General features: G+C 50.3%; 1 protein-coding gene across 2 annotated transcripts in view; it reads left to right on the forward strand.

Moving 5' to 3' along the window:
* PRKCE (protein kinase C epsilon) overlaps positions 1–19,682 on the forward strand; it is a 473,918-nt gene that overhangs the window by 428,019 nt on the left and 26,217 nt on the right. For both annotated transcript variants that reach the window (XM_036027919.1, XM_028515225.2), the window contains exons 12-13: positions 13,929–14,067; positions 18,479–18,667. In XM_036027919.1, coding sequence (XP_035883812.1) covers positions 13,929–14,067; positions 18,479–18,667 — 328 coding nt within the window. The remainder of the gene's footprint in view (positions 1–13,928; positions 14,068–18,478; positions 18,668–19,682) is intronic.

The following is a 19,682-nucleotide window of genomic DNA, read 5'->3' on the forward strand; positions in this document are numbered from 1 at the left end:
TGAGGTTTACAGTATTTTACTAACACTGTTCACTGGGCAGACCCTGGCACATGATACCCATATTGATCTGGAAAGTCTCTTCTTAAAAGATGCCATTACTATTATTATTATTACTAAATTGGAATCTCGAAGCATGAAGAGAAAATATCAGTAAATGTAAATAAGGACAAATAACTCTCTTTCCCTTGGATAAAAAGACCTCTGAGCTGCTGAGTCAGCAAACGTAAGACAGCATGTCAGTGACGGACGTGGCCTGTGGTTGAGGTCCCCCCCTCCCTCCTTAGGCTTCCTGGTCCCCGCTCAGGTTGGTCCGTTGCTAGTCCTGGCATTGAATTGTTAGACTTGCCCACAGATCAGCTCTTGCCCCACCTCTTTTCTCACACCATATCCTCTTCTCAGAAAATGTCACCCACATGCCTTAGCTTTCCAGCCCAAACCTTCATGTATCACCACCTGCTCCGTGTGTCTAGCGAGATGTCTCCAAGGCACCTTGAACTCAGAATGTGCGAACTGAACTACTGGTAGACCCCTGCCATCTCTCACGGAAAATCTGGCCCTGCCTGGTACTTAGTAAGGTACTTAATATGAATATTCATCTTCATCAAGTGGAGCGACGAAAGCTGTCTTTAGCTCTAATCCCCCTTGTTTTGTAAACTCAACCAGAACGTGTCTGCTCCAGTGAAAAACAGGGATCTTCTTAACCTGCCTATGCACATGGACCTGTGTATTCTCCCTATTTGTCAGCCACAGGCCTAACCCCGTAGACACACGTGCGGGTGTGAGCGCAACCTCAGATCCTTCCCTGGCAGCACGCGTGCATGCACCCACATGCGTGTGCGCGCTCACATTTCTGATTAGCTGAAAAGCACCACACGGTCTTAAAGCAAATACCTTCAGTGGCCAAATTAAACAAATATAAATGTAAGACTTCTTTTTTTAAGAATAATAAAATCTGTTCTCTGTCCCCTCAGAGGTCAGTACGTTTCAGCTTCCTGGCCTTGCACAAGGCCTCTGATATCCTCCGTAACTTGGGTGACCCCCACTTTACAGGAAGACGTGCTTTCCCTACATCCCCCTCAACTCGTGCGGAGCTCCATTCGTGCTCCCTCAGCTCTCCGTCCGGGCTGGGGTGGCCTGCGAGGTGCTGACCACTCTCCTAGCACGTGGCTCCTCATGTGGCTGGACGTGGAAGACCTGCCTCACTACTTTTGGCAGCTTCTCATCCTGACAAAGGAGCCCGAAGGGCGGCTTTCTGGCCTCCCTGCAGCAGTTCTGGACCCCGAGTAGGACTCTCCAGTCTATATCAGCCGGGCTCCAGGCACGGCCCCAGAAAGGTTACTCTTGGTCCTTAAGCAGCAGTGGCCCTTTCTGTGATGACAGAATGCTGGCTGCCTCTCTAGCTGCAAATCACTGGGCCCAAAAAAGGCAAGACCAGCAGCCCTAGCCTTCTAGGGGCAACGGCAGTGTCCTGTCCGTCCGTCTGGTATAGAACTTACCATCCCAAGTATCCGTGCCTCATGCCCGCCGCTCCCACCGGCCCCTCCTTGAGGATGGGGGCTGTGTCTTCTCTCAGAGTATCCTCAAGAGCTAGCGGGACAGCAGACTGGGAGGGGTAACTCAGTAAATGTTGCGGAACATTACACAGCAGTGCCAAGTAGGCAGCGAGTTAGTAGTTGTAATCATGCCATTAACTAGACCGTCATTAAAATGTACTTAATCCAGATCCTTCCCATTATCTTATCCAGACATTCAATGAACGTCAAGTGTCAGGCACTTTGCAGGGCTCTGGGGACCAAGCTGTGAACTTGAAGTTGAAGTCCCGGTTCTCATGAAGCTCACTGAAGAAAACTCAAGGAAAAAGCAAAGTAATTATGCATTGTGATCACTACTGTAAACGTGACGGAGATTAAAGTAAGGGGCCAGGGTGGGCAGTGGCAGGACAGGCTGGGCATAAGAGGCTCCTTTGAGGAAAGGGTCTGGAGACAGAGACCTGAATGCTGAGGAGTCTGCTCTCCAGGGAGAGAGAACAGGGATGTGGCAAAGGTCTCAAGGCAGGACAGTATTCGGTGAGCTTGAACTGTCCGAGACGCCTGTGGCTGGACGGAGGGGGACAGTGGCACCAAATGACAGGGGAAGGAGGACCAGCCCCAGAGCTAGAATGAGGCACCTGAGTTCTGCTCTGACTGCCATGGAGGCTCCTGGAAGTTAGCAAAGGGGTTCTGCCTGGGTGTATCGGGAGACGGGATTAGAAGATTCAAGAGGACATCAGGTTCGACTGCCTGTGATGGTTTGGGCCTTAGTTTTAATAGTTCCATGTGTTATCTGAAAATGTTTGTTCGAGTCATCTGGCTGCGCGGGGCCATGATGCACAAATCCCCTCTCTCCTCGGTCAGCCAATCCTTCATCCCTCTGAACAAGCAGTATTGAGAAGCTAGGACGCGTCAGGCAAGGGGGGGATTCTGGGCCCTGCCCCCACGATTCCCTGGTGGAAGGCGGAAACAGTGGGGCCCATGCTGGAGCACTGAGGCAGGAGACAGCCTAACCCACCTGGGAACGCCCTGCACCCAGTCTCTCGGGCCCCAGGTGCAGATTGTGAGGGGGGTGTGGTGAGGTATGAGAGTGAAAGACCAGGCTGGTGGAGTCCACAGAGGCGGCTCCCACTGTACTGGGAAACGTGTCCATGGGATGTCATTAAAGAGTGCAAGCAGGAGGAGAGCTTCATGTGATTTACACTTCATCTAAAACGCCTGCTGGGCCACGGTTTGCTGCAAAGTGGGAGGGGAAGCATTTGGCGTGCAACAGCCAGGATTTCACGTTCAAGTTTCATAGACTGCAGCTGCCTTTGCTTCCCAGGATCATGGACGAGAAGCGTCCGTGGGGTCTGACTCATCCAGCCGCTGTATCTCATATTTGAGGACAGCAAAACTCAGAGAAGTGGTTTGCGTGAGGCCACACTGTCCTTAGCCCCAGTCCAAACACTGAACCCCAAAATAGCCATTTCAAGGCACAAGCTGATCGATAGCCTGGAGAGGAATGGGGGCCCTGAGCGTAGTGGGATGATGGGCAGGGCAGCCCATCCCACTTGGTGGGGACACAAGTCAAGGCCCATTTCCCATCGGTGGTCAGGATATTATTCACAAGTATGAAGGAGTATGAATTTGCTTTAATTGCTGTGGGTAAAATGAGTAATTGGACCGCCTTGCAATCAGATAAGTTATTCTGCCACGATTCCAAGTGCTAATGCGCAGGTGCGGTCCCAGGCTATTTGTGTTGGCTGGGAATGAGGATGCTGTTTCACACCTCGCGTTTCCAGCTGCCACCGCAGTAGCTGAAGGTCTCTCTTCAGGCAAGGGGTCATCAGTTTGCTCAGAACAGCGTCATCTAGCTTATCAGTTACATCTTGCAACCCTGTTGCTGGGAGTCAGAGCTGTCACCCCAACAGCATCAGCTGTGTTCTCAATCCCCCACAAGGGCAGGAGTGTGGACCCAGACTTTTTTTCCTTCCTCAAGCACCCAGGCAAAGCGGTTACGAGCATGGGAGTTGACGTGAGGCAGAACTGACTCCGTCACTCACCACGCATGCATCCTGGGCCAGGTAGATAACCCCACGTATCCTTCCTCCTCACCGTGTAGAGGGATAATGATCGTGCTACCAGACTCATAGGCTATTTGTGAGATTAAATGAGATAAGCCATATAAGAAACTGAAAACTGAGCCTGACATACAGAAGCTCTTGGGAAAAAAAGTTATTTTTCCCCTAAATGATTGAGCTCTTTCTACTGAAAGGCTTGGAGCAGGATTGCCCTACAGACTGGCCCACAGTGAGATACCACCGCTGACTCTCAGGTGTCAGCCCTGCGGTGGAGAATTTTGAAGTCAGGTACCTTGGCTCTGAAGCAACTTGGGCTTTTCTGTTTGATAGAGGGACGTGCGCTGCTGTTCCTAGGCTTCTCGCCTGCCATCCTGCGTGGGCTGGGGGGGACTTGCGTGATGTGGCATTCCTGGGAGAGGGAGGAGGGGCCGTGCAGAGAAAGCCCAGTGGAGGATGCCGACATTCGCCACAGTGTTGGGGGGAGTCTGAATGTGTCGAAGGGGGAGTTGTCTTCCTGAAGTTGTTGTTGGATTTACAAAGGTGCTGGGCAGCGTCTGCCAGGAGAGCCTGTGTCCCCACGTGATGCGCCGTGGTCGCTCACGAGTCTCCACTGTTTGTCCAAAAACAAGCAGAGTTTCTTCATAACTTCCCCAGGGCCTGTTCCCTGGTGCTCCAAATACTTGGCATCTGCAAAGTCCTATTTCTAATCTTTTATCTGTAAGTAAATGGAAGAATTTGCTGCTGTTCGTGTGGCACTCAGGCCCGAGGGCCGTGGGATTATCCTTGCAGAGGAGTCCAGTGTGCGAGGGAGCAAGAGCTTTGAGAGTGGGGCTTGGGCGAAGAGACCGGGCCCTGTGGGGCTCTTCCTTCAGGGCAAGTGTTCAGGCCAAGCAAAAAATCTTTTCAGTTTTTCTCTTGTGTGTGAAGGCTGTCATGTGTGCCAACCCCTTGCTACATGCTGTGCAGTTCACGGGGAAGGGTTTTCTGGTGCTTATTCTTGGGGACTCTGCCATCACATTGGGAAAACTAAATTTTATAAATGGGAATGGATAAATTCTTAGATGAGACCACTGAGGGGCCGTGTTAAGAAAACAAGTTGGGCTCCACCCAACTTGCGAAGTTCAGGTCCCAGTTCAGCTCCGTGAGTTGTGTGCCCCCCAAGTTCTTTATCTGTAAAGCAAGGGTGACGATGCCCCCTGCCCGGGACTGTTGCGGGCACTAAGGGAGATAAGGTGAGTGGCAGTGCGTGGCAAACCCCAGAGCCCAGGGACAGATGAACGCTGCTGACCACAGTAGCCCCCGTGGCCCTGCAGAAAGGCCCCACTCACAGCTCGGCCGTCCCGGGTCGGAGAAGCTGGCTGGGATCTGGAGGCTGTCCCGACAACCCTGACCAGGAACACCTGCGCAGCCCTAGCCCCACTCCCTGCCTCCCCTGCTGTTCCTTCTCCCCCGGGCCCTTGGTGTTCCCTGCAGTGTCCTTCCCTAGGCCCAGAGGAAAGGGATTCCTGATGTTCTCACTGGGCTGGACTGAAATTCTCTCTCTCTCCCTCTCTCTCTCTCTCTCTCTCTTTCTCTCCCCCTCTCTCCCTCCCCACCCCCCCTCCTTCTCTCTCCCCTTCTCACCCTCTCTCTGCCACTTAAGCATCATTTATCACTTTCTTCCATATGTTACCATTGCCTGTGTTTTCTGTTGTTCACCCCACAGTGTCTAACTCGGTGGCTTACACACAATAGAAGGTACTAAGTATTTTTTAAAAATTAAACAGTCGTTAGATATCTAGTGACTTTCCCTCACGAGGGGTGTGTGTTTTAAGAAAAATGACTGTTGCTTGCTGGAGAGGGCAGGACTTCCGAGGTAACTACCATGTATCGGGCACTGTGCTGGAGCCTCACCTCTGCTGTATCGTTCAGTCACGGCAAGGTTATCCCCACTTTCTAGGTAGGAAACTGAGTCTCAAAGATGGTTTGGACCAGCCCAGCCTCCTCCAGCTAGTAAGGAGCAGGTTCTGCTACTTACAATTCTGCTCCTTATGATTCTGCCTCCGAATCCCTTCACTTCCCATCTGAACACCAGGGAGCGGGGGGTTGGGGGAGCCACCGAGCATTTCAGATCACACACGTCAGCACGGACAACGGCTTGCATGTGAGCCAGACACCAAATTAGATGCATAGACAGCTGTGAGGGAAGGCCGTTCTTAGAAGCCGAAATTACCCATGACTCTAAAGATATCAACAGTGGATCGTTATCCCACTGACACTAAACTTTTGTTAAAAGGGAAAGCATCATCTGACCCACCACCACTCTCTCGGGAGGAGGCCACTCTTCCCCACCGCACAGAAAACTCACTCCGGGGCTCCTTGCTCTTGCTCGCAGGCCCCGCTCCCTTTCCCGCCCCAATACGGGAGCACAGTGGCTCTTAGAAGACAAGCTTTTCTCTTTCCTTCATAAAATTAACTGCTAGGTCTTTCCCCCCTTCAGGTTTTATAGAACCGCTTTTTAAAAAAAGGTACATTGTTTGGGAATCTCCCCTCTGGCTGTCCTTTGAGTTTCTGGAAAAGCTCTGGGCTCCTGCCCCAAGGGCACTGTGGATGTACCGCGCAGCCCCTGAGTCTGTTCTTCCGTGTCAGCAACTGCGACCTCTCAGTCTCTGGGTTCCCCTTCTCACCATGAAGCCTTCCTTTCCCAGCCCACAGGAATTTGGGTCCGATCAGCAGAGACAGATTTCTAGCTCCTGGATTTTATATTTGATCTGAAAGGTGGTCACGGACGGTCACGTGGAGTCTGTCTCTCATCAGCCAGGCAACCTCATGACTTTCCTGATAGCCAGTCCATGGCTCCCAGGTCCCTTGTCCGGCTCTGTGATCTGGGCCAGACCGTCCTGGAGCCCTTGATCACTGCTCAAGGCTTAGCGTAGAGTCGCCGTCGCCCACCACACGCCAGGACCACAGGCATCACATCCTCGTCCAGGCAACAGGGCAGAGGGATGAAAGAAGAATTCTTTTTAAGGAGACTTTCACACATCTGATTGGCTCGAACTTAGACACATAACACAGCCAGCTCTGAAGAAGGCTTTGAATTCTAGCTTACAGCTCCATCGCTATATGCATGGCTTTTAAAAAGTTCTCTTACTAAGGAAGAAAATGAGAATGGATATTGGGACGGCCAGCAGTCTGCCATAAAATGTGATAAGATGTGTATAAGATCTATATGAGAGAACTTTAAAATCTTTCTGAAGGACACAGACAGGACTTGTGCAAATAGACAAACAGTATTATTGGATAGGAAGACTCAACCTCATAAAAATATCAATTCTCCCTGAGTTAATTTATAATCCTAAACATGCTCCTTCCCAATAAAATCACCAGGATTTTTTTTAAACTAGACAGATGATTCTAAAGTTCACATGGAAAGATAAACAAGCAAGAATAGCCTGTAATTTTGAAAAAGAAGAATAATAAGGGGACCAGCCTTCCTGGATATTAAAACATATTATAAAACTGCCCTGGCTGCTGTGGCTCAGTGGATTGAATGCCGGCCTGCAAACAAAAGGGTCGCTGGTTCAGTTCCCAGTCAGGGCACAGGCCTGGGTTGTGGGCCAGGTCCCTGGTGGGGGGGGCGCATGAGGAGCAACCACAGACTGATGTTTCTTTCCCTTCCTTCTCTCTCCCTTCCCCTCTGTCTAAAAATAAATAAGTAAAATCTTAACAAAAAATTTTTAAAAATTTTAAAATGTATTATAAACCTATGATAAGTTTAAAAGTGTGCTAAAGATCAATATTACAAAAGGAAGAGTATAAAAACAAGTGCAAACACATGTGGGGATCTAGCACCAGTATTTGACAAAGGTGGTGTTTCAGTCAGTGAGGAAAAGCTGCGAACTCTTCAGCATATGGAACTGGGACAGCTCACACAGTTGGATCCATACTTCACACCTGTATCAGCACAAATTCCAAGTACATCAAAGACAAGTTTATAAAATAAAAGCATCAAAGTCCTAGGAGAAACCTTGGGAGTATGCTTTTATAACTCTGAAATGGATATGCCCTTTTAAATTAAGACGTAAAATCCAAAGACCATAAAAACAAAACATCAACTCAGTTACATAAAAATAAATACCAGCGTGGCAGAATCACTGTAAGCAATGTTAAAAATAAATGTCAAAACAGGAAACTAGGACAAATATAATTTTTAACCTACACCAACTTCATCCCTAATATAGAAATAGCTTCAGAAAATCAATAAAAAACAAACACCATGAAAGGAAAATGGGCAACAAACAGTTCACAGGAAAAAAATATAGATCACTTTCAAATAGATGAAAAATGCTCAAACTTTTAGAGAAACTTAAGCAAATACCAAGACACTATACTATACTGCCGATGGAAGTGTAGGTTGTTCAGCCTCTAAGAAGGTAGTTTGACAATGTCCATTGAGATCCACATTCTTGGACTGTCAGATTCAGCAATTTCTTTTCTAGGGAGTGTGTACAATGACCTTCACATATATGCACGAGCTCATTCCCTGCAGCCTGTCTGTGTAGCACAGCATCGGAAGCATCCTGAGTGTCCCCCCCTTCCCGAACATGGTGCAGTATGTGCAGCCATAAAAAGAATTAGGAGGCTCCTTCTGCACCGACACAGAAAGATCTCTACTAAAACTCAGGTGGAAAAGGTAAGACACGAACAAGTGAACATAGTGAGCTCCATCCGGTTAAAAGGGGCACGTGAATGCTGGTGTACCTCACCTTACTGCACGTCACAGACATTGTCTTTTTACAGACTGGGGGTTTGTGGCAGCCCTGCCTCGAGCAAGCCACTTTTCCAACAGTATTTCCTCACTTCGTGTCTCTGTGGACACATTTTGGTAATCCTCATAATATTCCAGACTTTCTTATTTTATTTGTTATGCTGATCTGTGATCAACAATCTTTGATGTGACTTGGGCAAGACCCTCCCTCAGCAAAAAAATTACAACTCGCTGAAAGTTTAGGTAATAGTTAGCATTTTTTAGCAATGAAGTATGTTTAATAAAGATATGTACATTTTTAAAGACATAATGCTATTGCATACTTCATAGACTATGGGGTAGTATAAATATAATGATTATATTTGCTGGGAAACCAAAAAAAATTGTGACTCACTTCATAATGGTGATCTGGGCACGAACCTGCAATATCTCCAAGACACACCTGTATACCGTATTTTCCGGATTATAAGATGCACCCCTCCCACCCAGTTTGGGAGGAATAATGGTTGTTAATGCTGCTGTTGAGTTCTGCTTACATTTACATCAGTGACATATGTTATTTATGTTACTAAATATTTTACTACATCTTTTGCTTCAAAATTTTTTTCCCTATTTTTCTCCTCTAAAACCTAGGTGCATCTTATGGTTCGAAAAATACGGTATATTCACATTGTGTAATTTATGTACAAAGCGTGAGCAAGAGAATGCACAAAGGTTACATAAAAGCAGTTGCTTTCAGGGGAGAAAGGGGTATGTGAGGAACAGGTGCAGCAGAGAGAGTATGTCTGCATGCCCTTTTGTACTTCGGATTTTATGAATATATGAATGTACTACCTATTGAAAAAAATTACATGAAACTATTAATAGGGAAACTTAAGAAGCAAAGTCTAGTCACATTGGCTCATGTATAGGGAAAGGGATTTGGCTACCTTTTTCCCCCTCATTATTAAAAAAATGACCCCATTCCTTAGAAATTTCCCCAGGCCTCCAAAGTGCCCTGACCTTGCATTTCAGAACTGAGTAGACAGGGATTAATAGCTAAGCAGAAGCCCTTCTTTGCAAAGCTGTCAGTCAACGAGTTTGACAAGCACCTGCTCTGTCCTGGGCCACTCTGAACCCTGAGCGCCGAGCACCATGGGAACGCTCAGGAAGGAGACAAAACGCCTCACGCTGCTGCTCTGCGAGCTGGGCCTCAGAGCAGGCAAGGCTGGGAGACGTTTGTCCCTGATCCCCTTCCCAGGGGGAGTTAGAGGCCCCTGGTGAAGAGGCAGCACTTTCAGCCAACAAGTGGGAGAAGCACGGGGCAGGAACAGGAAGTAGAAAGTCTGGGGTCCTGGGGCGGCCGTGCTGGGAAGGAGAAGGGGAGGAACCAGGAGGAGATCACAGCCCCCAGCCAGCTGGAAAGCAGGCAGAATTGCAGGGATGCCCCCTTCTTTCAGCAGCCCGCACCCCTAGCCCCAGGTGGGGAAGGGCGTTTTTCCCTCTTGTTTCCTCTGTCTGAGCAAGCATGGTCCTGGGCTTCCCTGAGCTCTCCCATCCACCGACATCCCACTCAGGAGCTCACCGAGAGCTCAGGACCAGGCAGAGGTTGTCCAGTGGTATCAATATGTTTCTTTTTATTGAGACTGAAGGCCTTTCTAGGAAAGGCCTTTCTGGCCCCAGGGGTCTTTCGATCTTCACTAGTCTTCCTACCACAAAGGAAAGGAACAGAAGCCACTGTCTGGGAGCTGGGTTTTGTGTGGGGAGTTGGAGTTTTCGGGAAATACATACAGCGAGGGGACACAGAGGGAGTGACTGGTGGCAGGATTTCAGGTATCAGTGGCAGGACAGTGGGAAGTAACTGAGATAGGATAGTGGGAAGCTGGGAAGGTTCTTTGGCTAGCAGAATAGGGAAACCGAGCAAGCTGAGCACAGTGGCTTAGCAATTTACAGCCCAGTGCAGATAGTCACCAGGGAGAAGGCCCCCAGTGCCTGAAAGGGGGCAAAACAGAAAACAAGGACCTCACCCCCTGGGTAACTTCTTCTCCCCTGGCCTCTCCTCCTTGGAGACAACATCCAGGCCCCAGCTGTGTTTCAGCTCCAGGCCCAGAAAAGCAACAGAACCAGGTGGATGACACCAGGACCCACTGCAATGACTAAAGACACTGCCCCACCACTGACCAGTCAGTGGAGACCATGACCCTGAAAGGGCACACCTGGAGGACGGATGAATATTCCATGAAACTCTCTCCTGAGACCTCCCCTAAGACTCCCACCTGCAAGAGAAAGAAAGAAGCCTCAAGACAGAGGGCCCAGTGCGCGCTCTCCCTGTGTGGAGCAGCTTGTGCCATTCCCTTCTTCTCCCCCACTTCTTTCTCCACAGGCATGCATCTCCTTAACTCTGGGCAGCTGGTAGCTTGGCCCAGCTGGTCACCTGAACCCCCATCCCTCAAGGCCCTTTTTCTCTGACTCCCAGTGACCTAAGGCAGCCCAGCCCAGGCTCTCCTGTGCTAAGCTAAGCCCTTCCACGTTTCACTGTCCTCATCTTTAAGAAGTGTATCCTGATAGTCACCTGGACTCATGTTGTGAAATCCCTCCTGCACGAAGTCAAGAACCTACACACCATAGCTGGCCCTAGGCAGGTCCATTCAGGGGCAGCTGCTTGCCGAGTACACTCGTCCCAGGCCACCCTGGGCCTTCAGCTAGAGCAGCTTCTTCCAGTGAGGAGGGAGCAGGAAGCAAGGGCATCTTATGCATCTGGCCCAAGTCAGGGAAAGAGCAGGAGCTGGGGAGAAATAAGACTTTCCACCACCCCTTGCTGTGAATAGGATCCCTGAGCTGAAGGAAAGGCTAAGCCTGATCAGCCGGAAATGCTGAGTCTCAATTTTCAGAACAAGGGCAAGGTTCAGGATGGTGTGGAACTTATGAATGTATTCCATTCATACCAGTTAGAACTAGTCCTTTCTATGACATAACAAAGGCTTTAAAAGAGAGTACTATGAGCCCCAGCTGGTATGGCTCAGTGGATTGAGTGCCAACCTGCAAACCAAAGGGTGGCTGGTTCGATTCCTAGTGAGGACACATTCCTGGCTTGCGGGCCAGGTCCCTGGTGGGGAGGCGCACGAGAGGCAACTACACATTGATGTTTCTCTCCCTTTCTTTCTCCCTCTTTTCCCCTTTCTTTAGCAGTAAATAAATATTTAAAATATATATTTTAAAAAGGGAGAATACTCTGAACAGTGGCACTTGGGGACCTTTATAAAGAAGTAAGAATACCAACTTCTGGAGCTGGGAACCTGAGCTGGGGTCCTAATTCCACCAACACCCTGTAACCTTACAGAAATCACTTACCTTCTTCCAGTTTCCATTGACTTATTTTTGCCGCAGCAGTAGCTGAGGGTGCTCTTCCTAGCCCTCATATTGTTCAGAGAGTGAATGTGTTTTGTAGGCCTTGGGGCTTTCCACATGGTGGTGGTGTTATTGTTACTATTACAGTGAGTGTTGCCATGGTGATCATTATGCCTGCACTTGGGTCTTGGAAGGGCAACTCTAGATTAGAGAGTGTAGAGGGGGCATAACTCCCTAGACCCATAGGTCCATCTCTCAGGGACTCCAGCATTTGCCAGTGGGCAGACAGGACACCCGGTTCCCTCTAGCTCAGTTTCCTCATGAAGGAAGTGGGTATAACAGTATACAAAACCTGCTGCCTTTCTCTCTCTCTCTCTCTCTCTCTCTCTCTCTCTCTCTCTCTCTCTCTCACACACACACACACACACACACACACACACACGCCTAGGAGCAGGAATGTATCTGGTCCAACTTGACTGATAAGGTAACAGCAGCAAGGTGACCTCACCAGGACCAGCCTACATCAGTGATTAAAACCCAGACCTCCTATCCTGGAGCCAAGCTGGTATTCATCTCACTGCTCTCCACCCCCAGCCAACACTGAGCCTTGACCACACACAGTGGCCCCACTGGGGGGTCAGGGACCCCAGTCACAGTGACTAGCACTGGTTGGTCTCACTATTCTTTCTGCTGTCTGTGAGCATTTGCTTAGAGCAGCATGTTTTATGTGCTCTTTTCTCAAGAAGTCCCAGCTGTAAGTGGAAATGGGGCCACGGGTGCAAGGCAGGCAGGCCCCAAATGCTTCCTGTCCCACCTTTGCACTCAGGCCTGGATTCCTCAGTGGAGGAGTTCAAGTCCAGACGCCAGCAGGCTTGGAAGAGAATCTCTCTTGCTCTGTGTGCAGGACAATGGACCTTCTTTGCAAAACCCCCACCCCACCCCCACCCAGACTGTATAGAGGGGCTGCATTCAAGAATCTAAGTCTTTCTGTGGGACAGGTCTGGGGTTTACAGACTTGGTTGGTTGGGAATTCTTGTCCAGAACCCCAGGTTTTATACAAGATCTTACACAGACCCCCCAAACTGTAACACAGACCACATGGGAGCTGCCTTGGTTGATCCAGCTGCTACTCATGCACCAAACCTCCTGGGCGCTAGAGGTCCTGGTTATCGCAACCCATGTGTCTTCTGTCCTGCCACAGGCCCTCCCCCCACCCAGCCTTTCTGCTTCTACAAGATTGGTCTCACAGTACTTGGTGCACTGCAGCAGGGCTCCCACCACCCTCAGTGTGTCTGCCAGACCCCCCTTCCTGGCACTGGAGGCTCGTCAGGGTTGGTCTCAACATGCCTGTCTTGTGTCACCATTCACTGGGATGCAGTTCTCTGGTCTCTTCACTACCTTTTGCATCTACTGTGTTGGCCCTCCCCTCCCTCACACCTTTTTTTAAGGGTATTTAAGTAGGTAGTATGATCAGATTTCCATTTTTAATAGAAGACTGAGGTTTTTTAAAAAGAGATTTTACTTATTTTTAGAGGGGAAAAGAGGGAGAGACACACTGATGTGAGAGAGAAACATCAATCAGTTGCTTCTCCTAGGTACCCCAATCAAGGGCAGAACCTGCGACCCAGGCAGGTGCCCTGACCAGGAATTGGACCAGCGACCTTTCACTTTGCAGGACGATGCCTAACCATCTGAGCTACACCAGTCAGGGCTCAACTTTTCTTTTTCCAAACCTTACCACCTGCCCAAGCTTCTCTGGAGAGTCGCTGTCTCCTGGGAGCCCTCCCACCCACACCAGCCATCAGTGGCCTCCTCCTGAAACCCAGCAGCTCGCGTAGGTGCTGTGTAAAGTGGCATCTGATTCTTACGTGGCTTGTATCTGACTTGTTAATGTTAACATGTGTCAGCCTTATTCCTCTGGGTGGTCCACATGGTTAACTCATGATGGCCAGGGCCTAAATACTGTGAGTTTCAGCACATGTGGGAGCTTCAATGACTAGCTACTAACTTTGATCTATTATGCTGTGGCAGTCCTGGGGGTACAGAAGCTCCTCCTTCATGTTGGGGCGAATGGAGGCAGCTTTGGGGGTTGGCCAGTCACAGGCAAGAGACCCGGACTGAAGTTGGTTGCTGACAGGTCAAGTCCCCTCAAGACTTTGCTTTCTGTAGCAGATTTCCCTGAGATGCGCACTTCTCTCCAGCTTGAGAAGACTGTGTTGGGAGGAGTGAAGCACTAACCACGTGTCCTGGCCTATCTTGCAGGGATTTGAAACTGGACAACATCCTTCTGGATGCGGAAGGGCACTGCAAGCTGGCCGACTTCGGGATGTGCAAGGAAGGGATTCTGAACGGGGTGACGACGACCACCTTCTGTGGGACTCCCGACTACATCGCTCCCGAGGTAAGACTGTGTGTACAGGGCCACCTCCTGCTGCTGCCGCGGCTGAGCCTGGCGGTACTGGGGGAAGGGCCTGGGAACCAGGAGGGTTCCAGGGAAGAAAGGCTTGCGGATTTCTGCACAAGGAAGTGGTGGTGATGGGGGAGCTGATGGGGGAGCTGAAAGTAACAGGCAATTCCCCAAATCTGGGCAGGTCCTTCTAAGTATTTCTTCTGTGCAGAACTATCCGTTAAACTGGGATTGAGAGAAATGTGTTGACTTATAACATTGTTTTCACGTCTAACCCAAGTAGAGGAGCACCATTGATAAAGGCTATAATTTGCCTACAGTAAAACCAGGAGTAACTGGCCATTTCTAGTGTGGTGACGACAGTTCCACAGAGGGGCGCACCGGATCCGGGAGGAGGAGATAAATTGCCTCATTATAAATGGAGATCAGAGGTGTTCGTTTGGAGCCACACCCATGGGTTGCGTTTTGTGGAAGTTACTTAGGTGCTTTTTTCATCATAAAGTGTGTGTTTGCCTCAAGTTTCTCTAGTTCAAGCTCGCCCAACTGAGAGATACCTAGTGTAATATGATTTTGATTTAAGACATAGCCCGTCATATGTCCTTTATAAAAACGGTCTTGAGTGTTGTGACCTGTGGAAGATGGGGAGGAAGTACCAGTCCCTGTTAAGCATTGCCCATGGTGGATGGGTGTGTGTTAACACACTCGGATTTCATTTCCTCCCAGTGGGCATTGTTTGAGCACCTGCTAGGCACAAACCAGTGTCGGGGCACAGAACTGACTAAGACACTGGTCTCTCTCTTAGAAGAACGTTTGGTCTAGAGGGAGTGACAGGTAAGTAAACAACTAATTAAGTAGAATAAATAGGTACAAAATACAAGATGGTATCCTCAAGGATTGGGAAGGCTTCTTGGAGCACCTGGTGAATGAATTGAGTTGTAAAAAACTAGCAGGATTTCCTTTGGTGGTGGGGGCGGGGAACATTCCTGAGAACAATAGGGAAGACTGAGTGGGGGTGGGGCAGGGGCGGAGGTTCAGCATCCCTGGGCTATGATTCCTTTAGGGCAGGAGCTGTTTCTAATCTGGGTACTTCCTGGATTCAGCACACAAATCCGGCTCTTGGTCATGGATTGTTGAATGAATAAACGAAGGAGAACCTGGGACACTCCAACAGGAGCAGAGATGAAGGGATGACAACATTCTTGGCCTTTTTAAAGAAAGGAAAACAGTGGAGCTAGAACAGAGGATTTCCTAGTGGTCTTAGTGATGGACGAGCTTAGAATAAAGGACCAAAGAAGATGGCTTTTATCCTACAGGATCTGAGGACCCATGAAGGGCCTCCCAGTATAGAAGGGCCATACTCAGACCAGTCCCAGGAAGAAGATGGGCAACAGCAGTGTGGATCAGAGGGCACAGTGCGAGGGAGGACAACTGAGAGACTTCCACAGGCCACACAAAACATGGAGAGGCCTGGGGAGAGTCAGAGAAGCAAAGATCAAACAATAGGTAAATTCTCGTCAGCACATGTGCTTTCTAAGAGATCTGAAGAGGTTTCAGCCAGTCTCTAGTAATGTGTTCCCTTAGCAGGAAGACAGGAAATTTAATCTTCAAGAAGACAGTAAAGGCCACTGGGCCTGCTTTTCAGCATCTTCCTCATTCATCCTTTAGCATCAGAATGCTGGTTCCAGTCCCTCTGAGCTGATGCCAGAGGCAAAGGTTGCCAGCCCAGTGCAGTAGTTCAGGAGCCAGCCCAAGACACACGTCCACTTCCTGATGAACAAAATGCCCACACAACGTTCTTGAAAAGCCATCCCCCGGCAAGACTCACAGTGACCAACTCTGATCTCTGTCCAGGAGGCCGAGACACTCTTCCTTCCCTTTCCACACTCGTGCCCACCATGCAGACTCTCATCTGGGTGTGAAGTGGCTCATAATCCGTGGTCTTTCTGTAGGCAAGTTACAGCTGATAAAGGTATACTGGGAGATTAAATGCAAGTGTGACTCTAAAGCCTTTATCGCGGCACCTGGCCCACAGCAGGCACTGGGTAACGAAGGCTGCTCCATCATTACCGTCGTTGCTGGTTGTGCAGTCGGGTGGGAAACGCATAGACCTGAGTGTTGAGATCCCAGGACAGACTTGACCACTAATGCCCACGTGTGACCTTGATCACATGGTTTTCATCCTCGGTCTTTACCTTTCACAATTCCTGCCTGCCCTACCCACCTCACCAAGCTGTTTTGAGAATCTAATGAGATTAAAGCATGGAGCTTGAATAGCTGCAGAAAGGGTAAGCCTCTATTCAGGAGGAGGAGTTGTGAGGCGGCAGGCTAAACCTGAAACCTCCTCCTGAGGTGCTAGCTCTGCCCCAGGGCTTCTCTTCCCACCACATGCCCCTGGCCAACCCCGCCGCGCCCTCTCCTTTCTCCACCCCCACCCCCATGCCTCAGGAAAGGCGGCCAGACCCAGTGCCTGCCCTTCCCTTCCGCCCCGGCTCTGACCCACGCGGCTCTGACCCATGCCAGGGGTTGGCTGCTGCGCCAGGTGCCCTCCCATAGCGTGCGAAGCCTTGCCCTTCTCACCAACTCCATCGCAGACAAGCCGGTTAGAAAGCAGATAATTAGGGCCGAGCCTAAAACCAATTTTACAGAAGATGCCACCCAAATGGGAAGGCCCTGGAAGAGGCTGGGGGGAAGGTGCCAGGGCCACTTTGTGGTTCCTACAGCACCATCCTGTGTGAGCATACACAGGCACCTGGAGACTCCCTCCTGTCACCCTGCCGAGGCATAAAACTCAGCTGTGCCACCTCCTGGAGGCCGGAGTGTGGCCACCTCAGCACTTAGAGTCCCCTGAGCCAAGAAGTGAAAGAAATCCCACCCCAGTAAGGCACACACAGCAGGCGTGTGTGACAGCCAGTCTCCCGAGTGCTGGAACTGGGCTGGTCACAGTGGGGGCTCAAAAGAATGCAGAGCCCCACCACATGCCTAGTCACAAACTCCCTGGAGGGTCAGTTGACCATGAAAAATATAACTAAAGTCATGGTAGTACTTGGGTAGGTGCTGCGGGTTTTAGGGCCAGGTAAAGGTCTTAGGATAGGAGAAAGACTGGGGAGGTCTGAGAAAGATTTCCAAGGAGCTGGGTGATAATCATAACCTTGGAGAACAGACAGTGGTGGTCCTTTCTGTTCTGTAGTGAGGTAGGTTGGGGCACCGGATCTTTCAAGGCTGAGGGAGGCACTGGCTTGGGCTTTGGAACAGAGCAACACTACTGGCCCCTCAGGACAGCGGAGCCTGTAACTCTGGCCTCTGACAGAGAACACGCACTCACGCCTGGGCTAAGAGACCAGAGATCCTCACCAAACACACTCCTAGCCCCAAATAATTTAGAGTTGGCTATATTTGCTTAGATTCCTTTTCATTGTAAATTCAAAATATTTCTAGAACATGTTTTTACTATTTTCAAAATCCTTGTATCCAAGTCTTTGTATTTAATCCCAAGCGGCCTGTAATCCCCAGGAGGCTGTGTGGAGTAGACCCCTGAGAGCTCACGGACTGGGCTTCAGCCTCCTCTTCCCTGGCTGTCTTGAGATCTGAGAACTGAGCTGGAGACTTGTTCTGGAACAGTTTATCTGAGAAGTTACCTGTTTGAGGTGTCCTGCAAGCTACAATGATTAGACATGGCCTTGCCATGTGGGGCTCCTGCCTGAGGCTTTATGGAGGCAGATACATGAGGGATCCATTAGCAAGTGGTACGGGGACCCTGAGAAACACCGGCGATGAGTCTTCCCTTGGAATATGCTAGAGCGTAGCGGTCCTTTTTGATTAGAACACGAAAGAGTGGGGAGGCTTACTGACTGTAGTTTCTTTTCTGAGAGCACAGCGGGCAGGTAAGTGCATACTGTCGTCATTTAAAGAAGACGGAGATCCTGCTCGCCCCGCCGCCCGGGGAGCCGTGCCTTGGACTGGGCGTGGGACAGGAGGCCTGCGTCTCCTGCGCGCGGTCACTTGCGGCTTGCTCGTGTCGCTTTTACTCTGCATCTTGCTCCTCTGACCCCGATTTTAATATAAAAAACAGAAGCATTCTTTTTAACTTGGCCATAAATAAACACAAGTCAGGAACTTCATCTGGTGTTTAAACAAAGAAACAGCCAGTTGTCCCCCCTGGAGTTCAGACTGGAGATTGACTTCGGAGAGTTGATAGCTGGTCCCCAGCCTAGTGCCATGGTGTCTCCCAAACTCAGTGTTCACTGAGGTCACCGACGGAGAACCTGACTTTAGGTGACACGGGGCTCCGCTCTGGGGGAGCAAGCTGGAGGTGAAGGCGCGGCTGTGCCCATGGGCGCATGTGGCGCAGGCGTGGGTGTGGGCGGGAGTCCTTGCTGGGCTCTGACGTTGCCCGTCTCCCGAACAGATCCTGCAGGAGTTGGAGTATGGCCCCTCGGTGGACTGGTGGGCCCTGGGGGTGCTGATGTACGAGATGATGGCTGGGCAGCCCCCCTTTGAGGCGGACAACGAGGACGACCTGTTCGAATCCATCCTCCACGATGATGTGCTCTACCCCGTCTGGCTCAGCAAGGAGGCCGTCAGCATCCTGAAAGCTGTGAGTCGTCGCCCTGTACCCGCCATCTCCCTCTCTTCTCATCGGTCCATCTCTCTCCTCCCCGCCTGCCTCCTCCCTCTTTCTCCCTTCCCCTGTCTGCCTCTCCCTGTCCCACCTCTGCTCACCGCTGAAGGGAAGGAATGGAGGGCAGTCAGCACTGGGAGCCTGGGCCACGTTCAGGGGGCGGCCGCCGAGAGAGTGGGGCCTCAGACGAACTGCTCTTCTGGTGGGAAGAGGACAGTGTAGTCGTGCTTCCTGGCGGGGAGCTCTGTGCACATGGGTGAGCCCCAGGGAGTGCTCCAGAGGAAGCAAAACCACCCCAAACTGTGCTGGGATCCCCCCTGCTCTTCGGCCCTGGGGCTGGACCCTGCATCCAGACCTACCCCCGTGGCCTGTCTTCCTCTGGAGCCTGTGATGGGGACGAGAGGGGAGAGCACTGCCCCTGTGTCCACCACGGCATCGCTGGGGCTGAAGAGCTGACCAGAAGAAGTGTCCGCCCGGGATCTCTGTGGCTGTTCTGGATTCAGACATGTCATAGAGAGACTATCCCCACCCCCTCAGAGAATCCCTCACATGCGAAAGTGCTTAATACTTGCCCACGGCAGCTGTCTCTACAACGGAAGACACTTGTGCTGAGGCAAATAAGTGGTCGCCTGTAGCCCTGGGAAGGCTGTGGACCAGTTTGCCTGGGAAGGGCCACCTCGCTGGCTGAGGCAGGACCGTGGTGACAGCCCAGGGACCGTGACTTCAGTGCTGGCCAGAACTCCCCGAAGTTTGGTTCGCAAAGTTGGCCAAATCCCTGTACTCTCTCCAGCATGACTTACTTTCCTAGTTCTTCCAGTCCACGCCCCATATTTACCTAGTTATACGTATTTTACAAAGAAATTGGATGTCGCTATCATAAATGGAAAATCAGTAGCATTTGCCATAACTAATTTACATAATTCATCATATGAAAATGTTAAAAAGAACTAAAGTGATTTTGTAGGTGTCTGGGGCGGACACACACCATATT

This window comes from Phyllostomus discolor, chromosome 6, assembly GCF_004126475.2.
Source record: "Phyllostomus discolor isolate MPI-MPIP mPhyDis1 chromosome 6, mPhyDis1.pri.v3, whole genome shotgun sequence".
NCBI lineage: Eukaryota > Metazoa > Chordata > Mammalia > Chiroptera > Phyllostomidae > Phyllostomus > Phyllostomus discolor.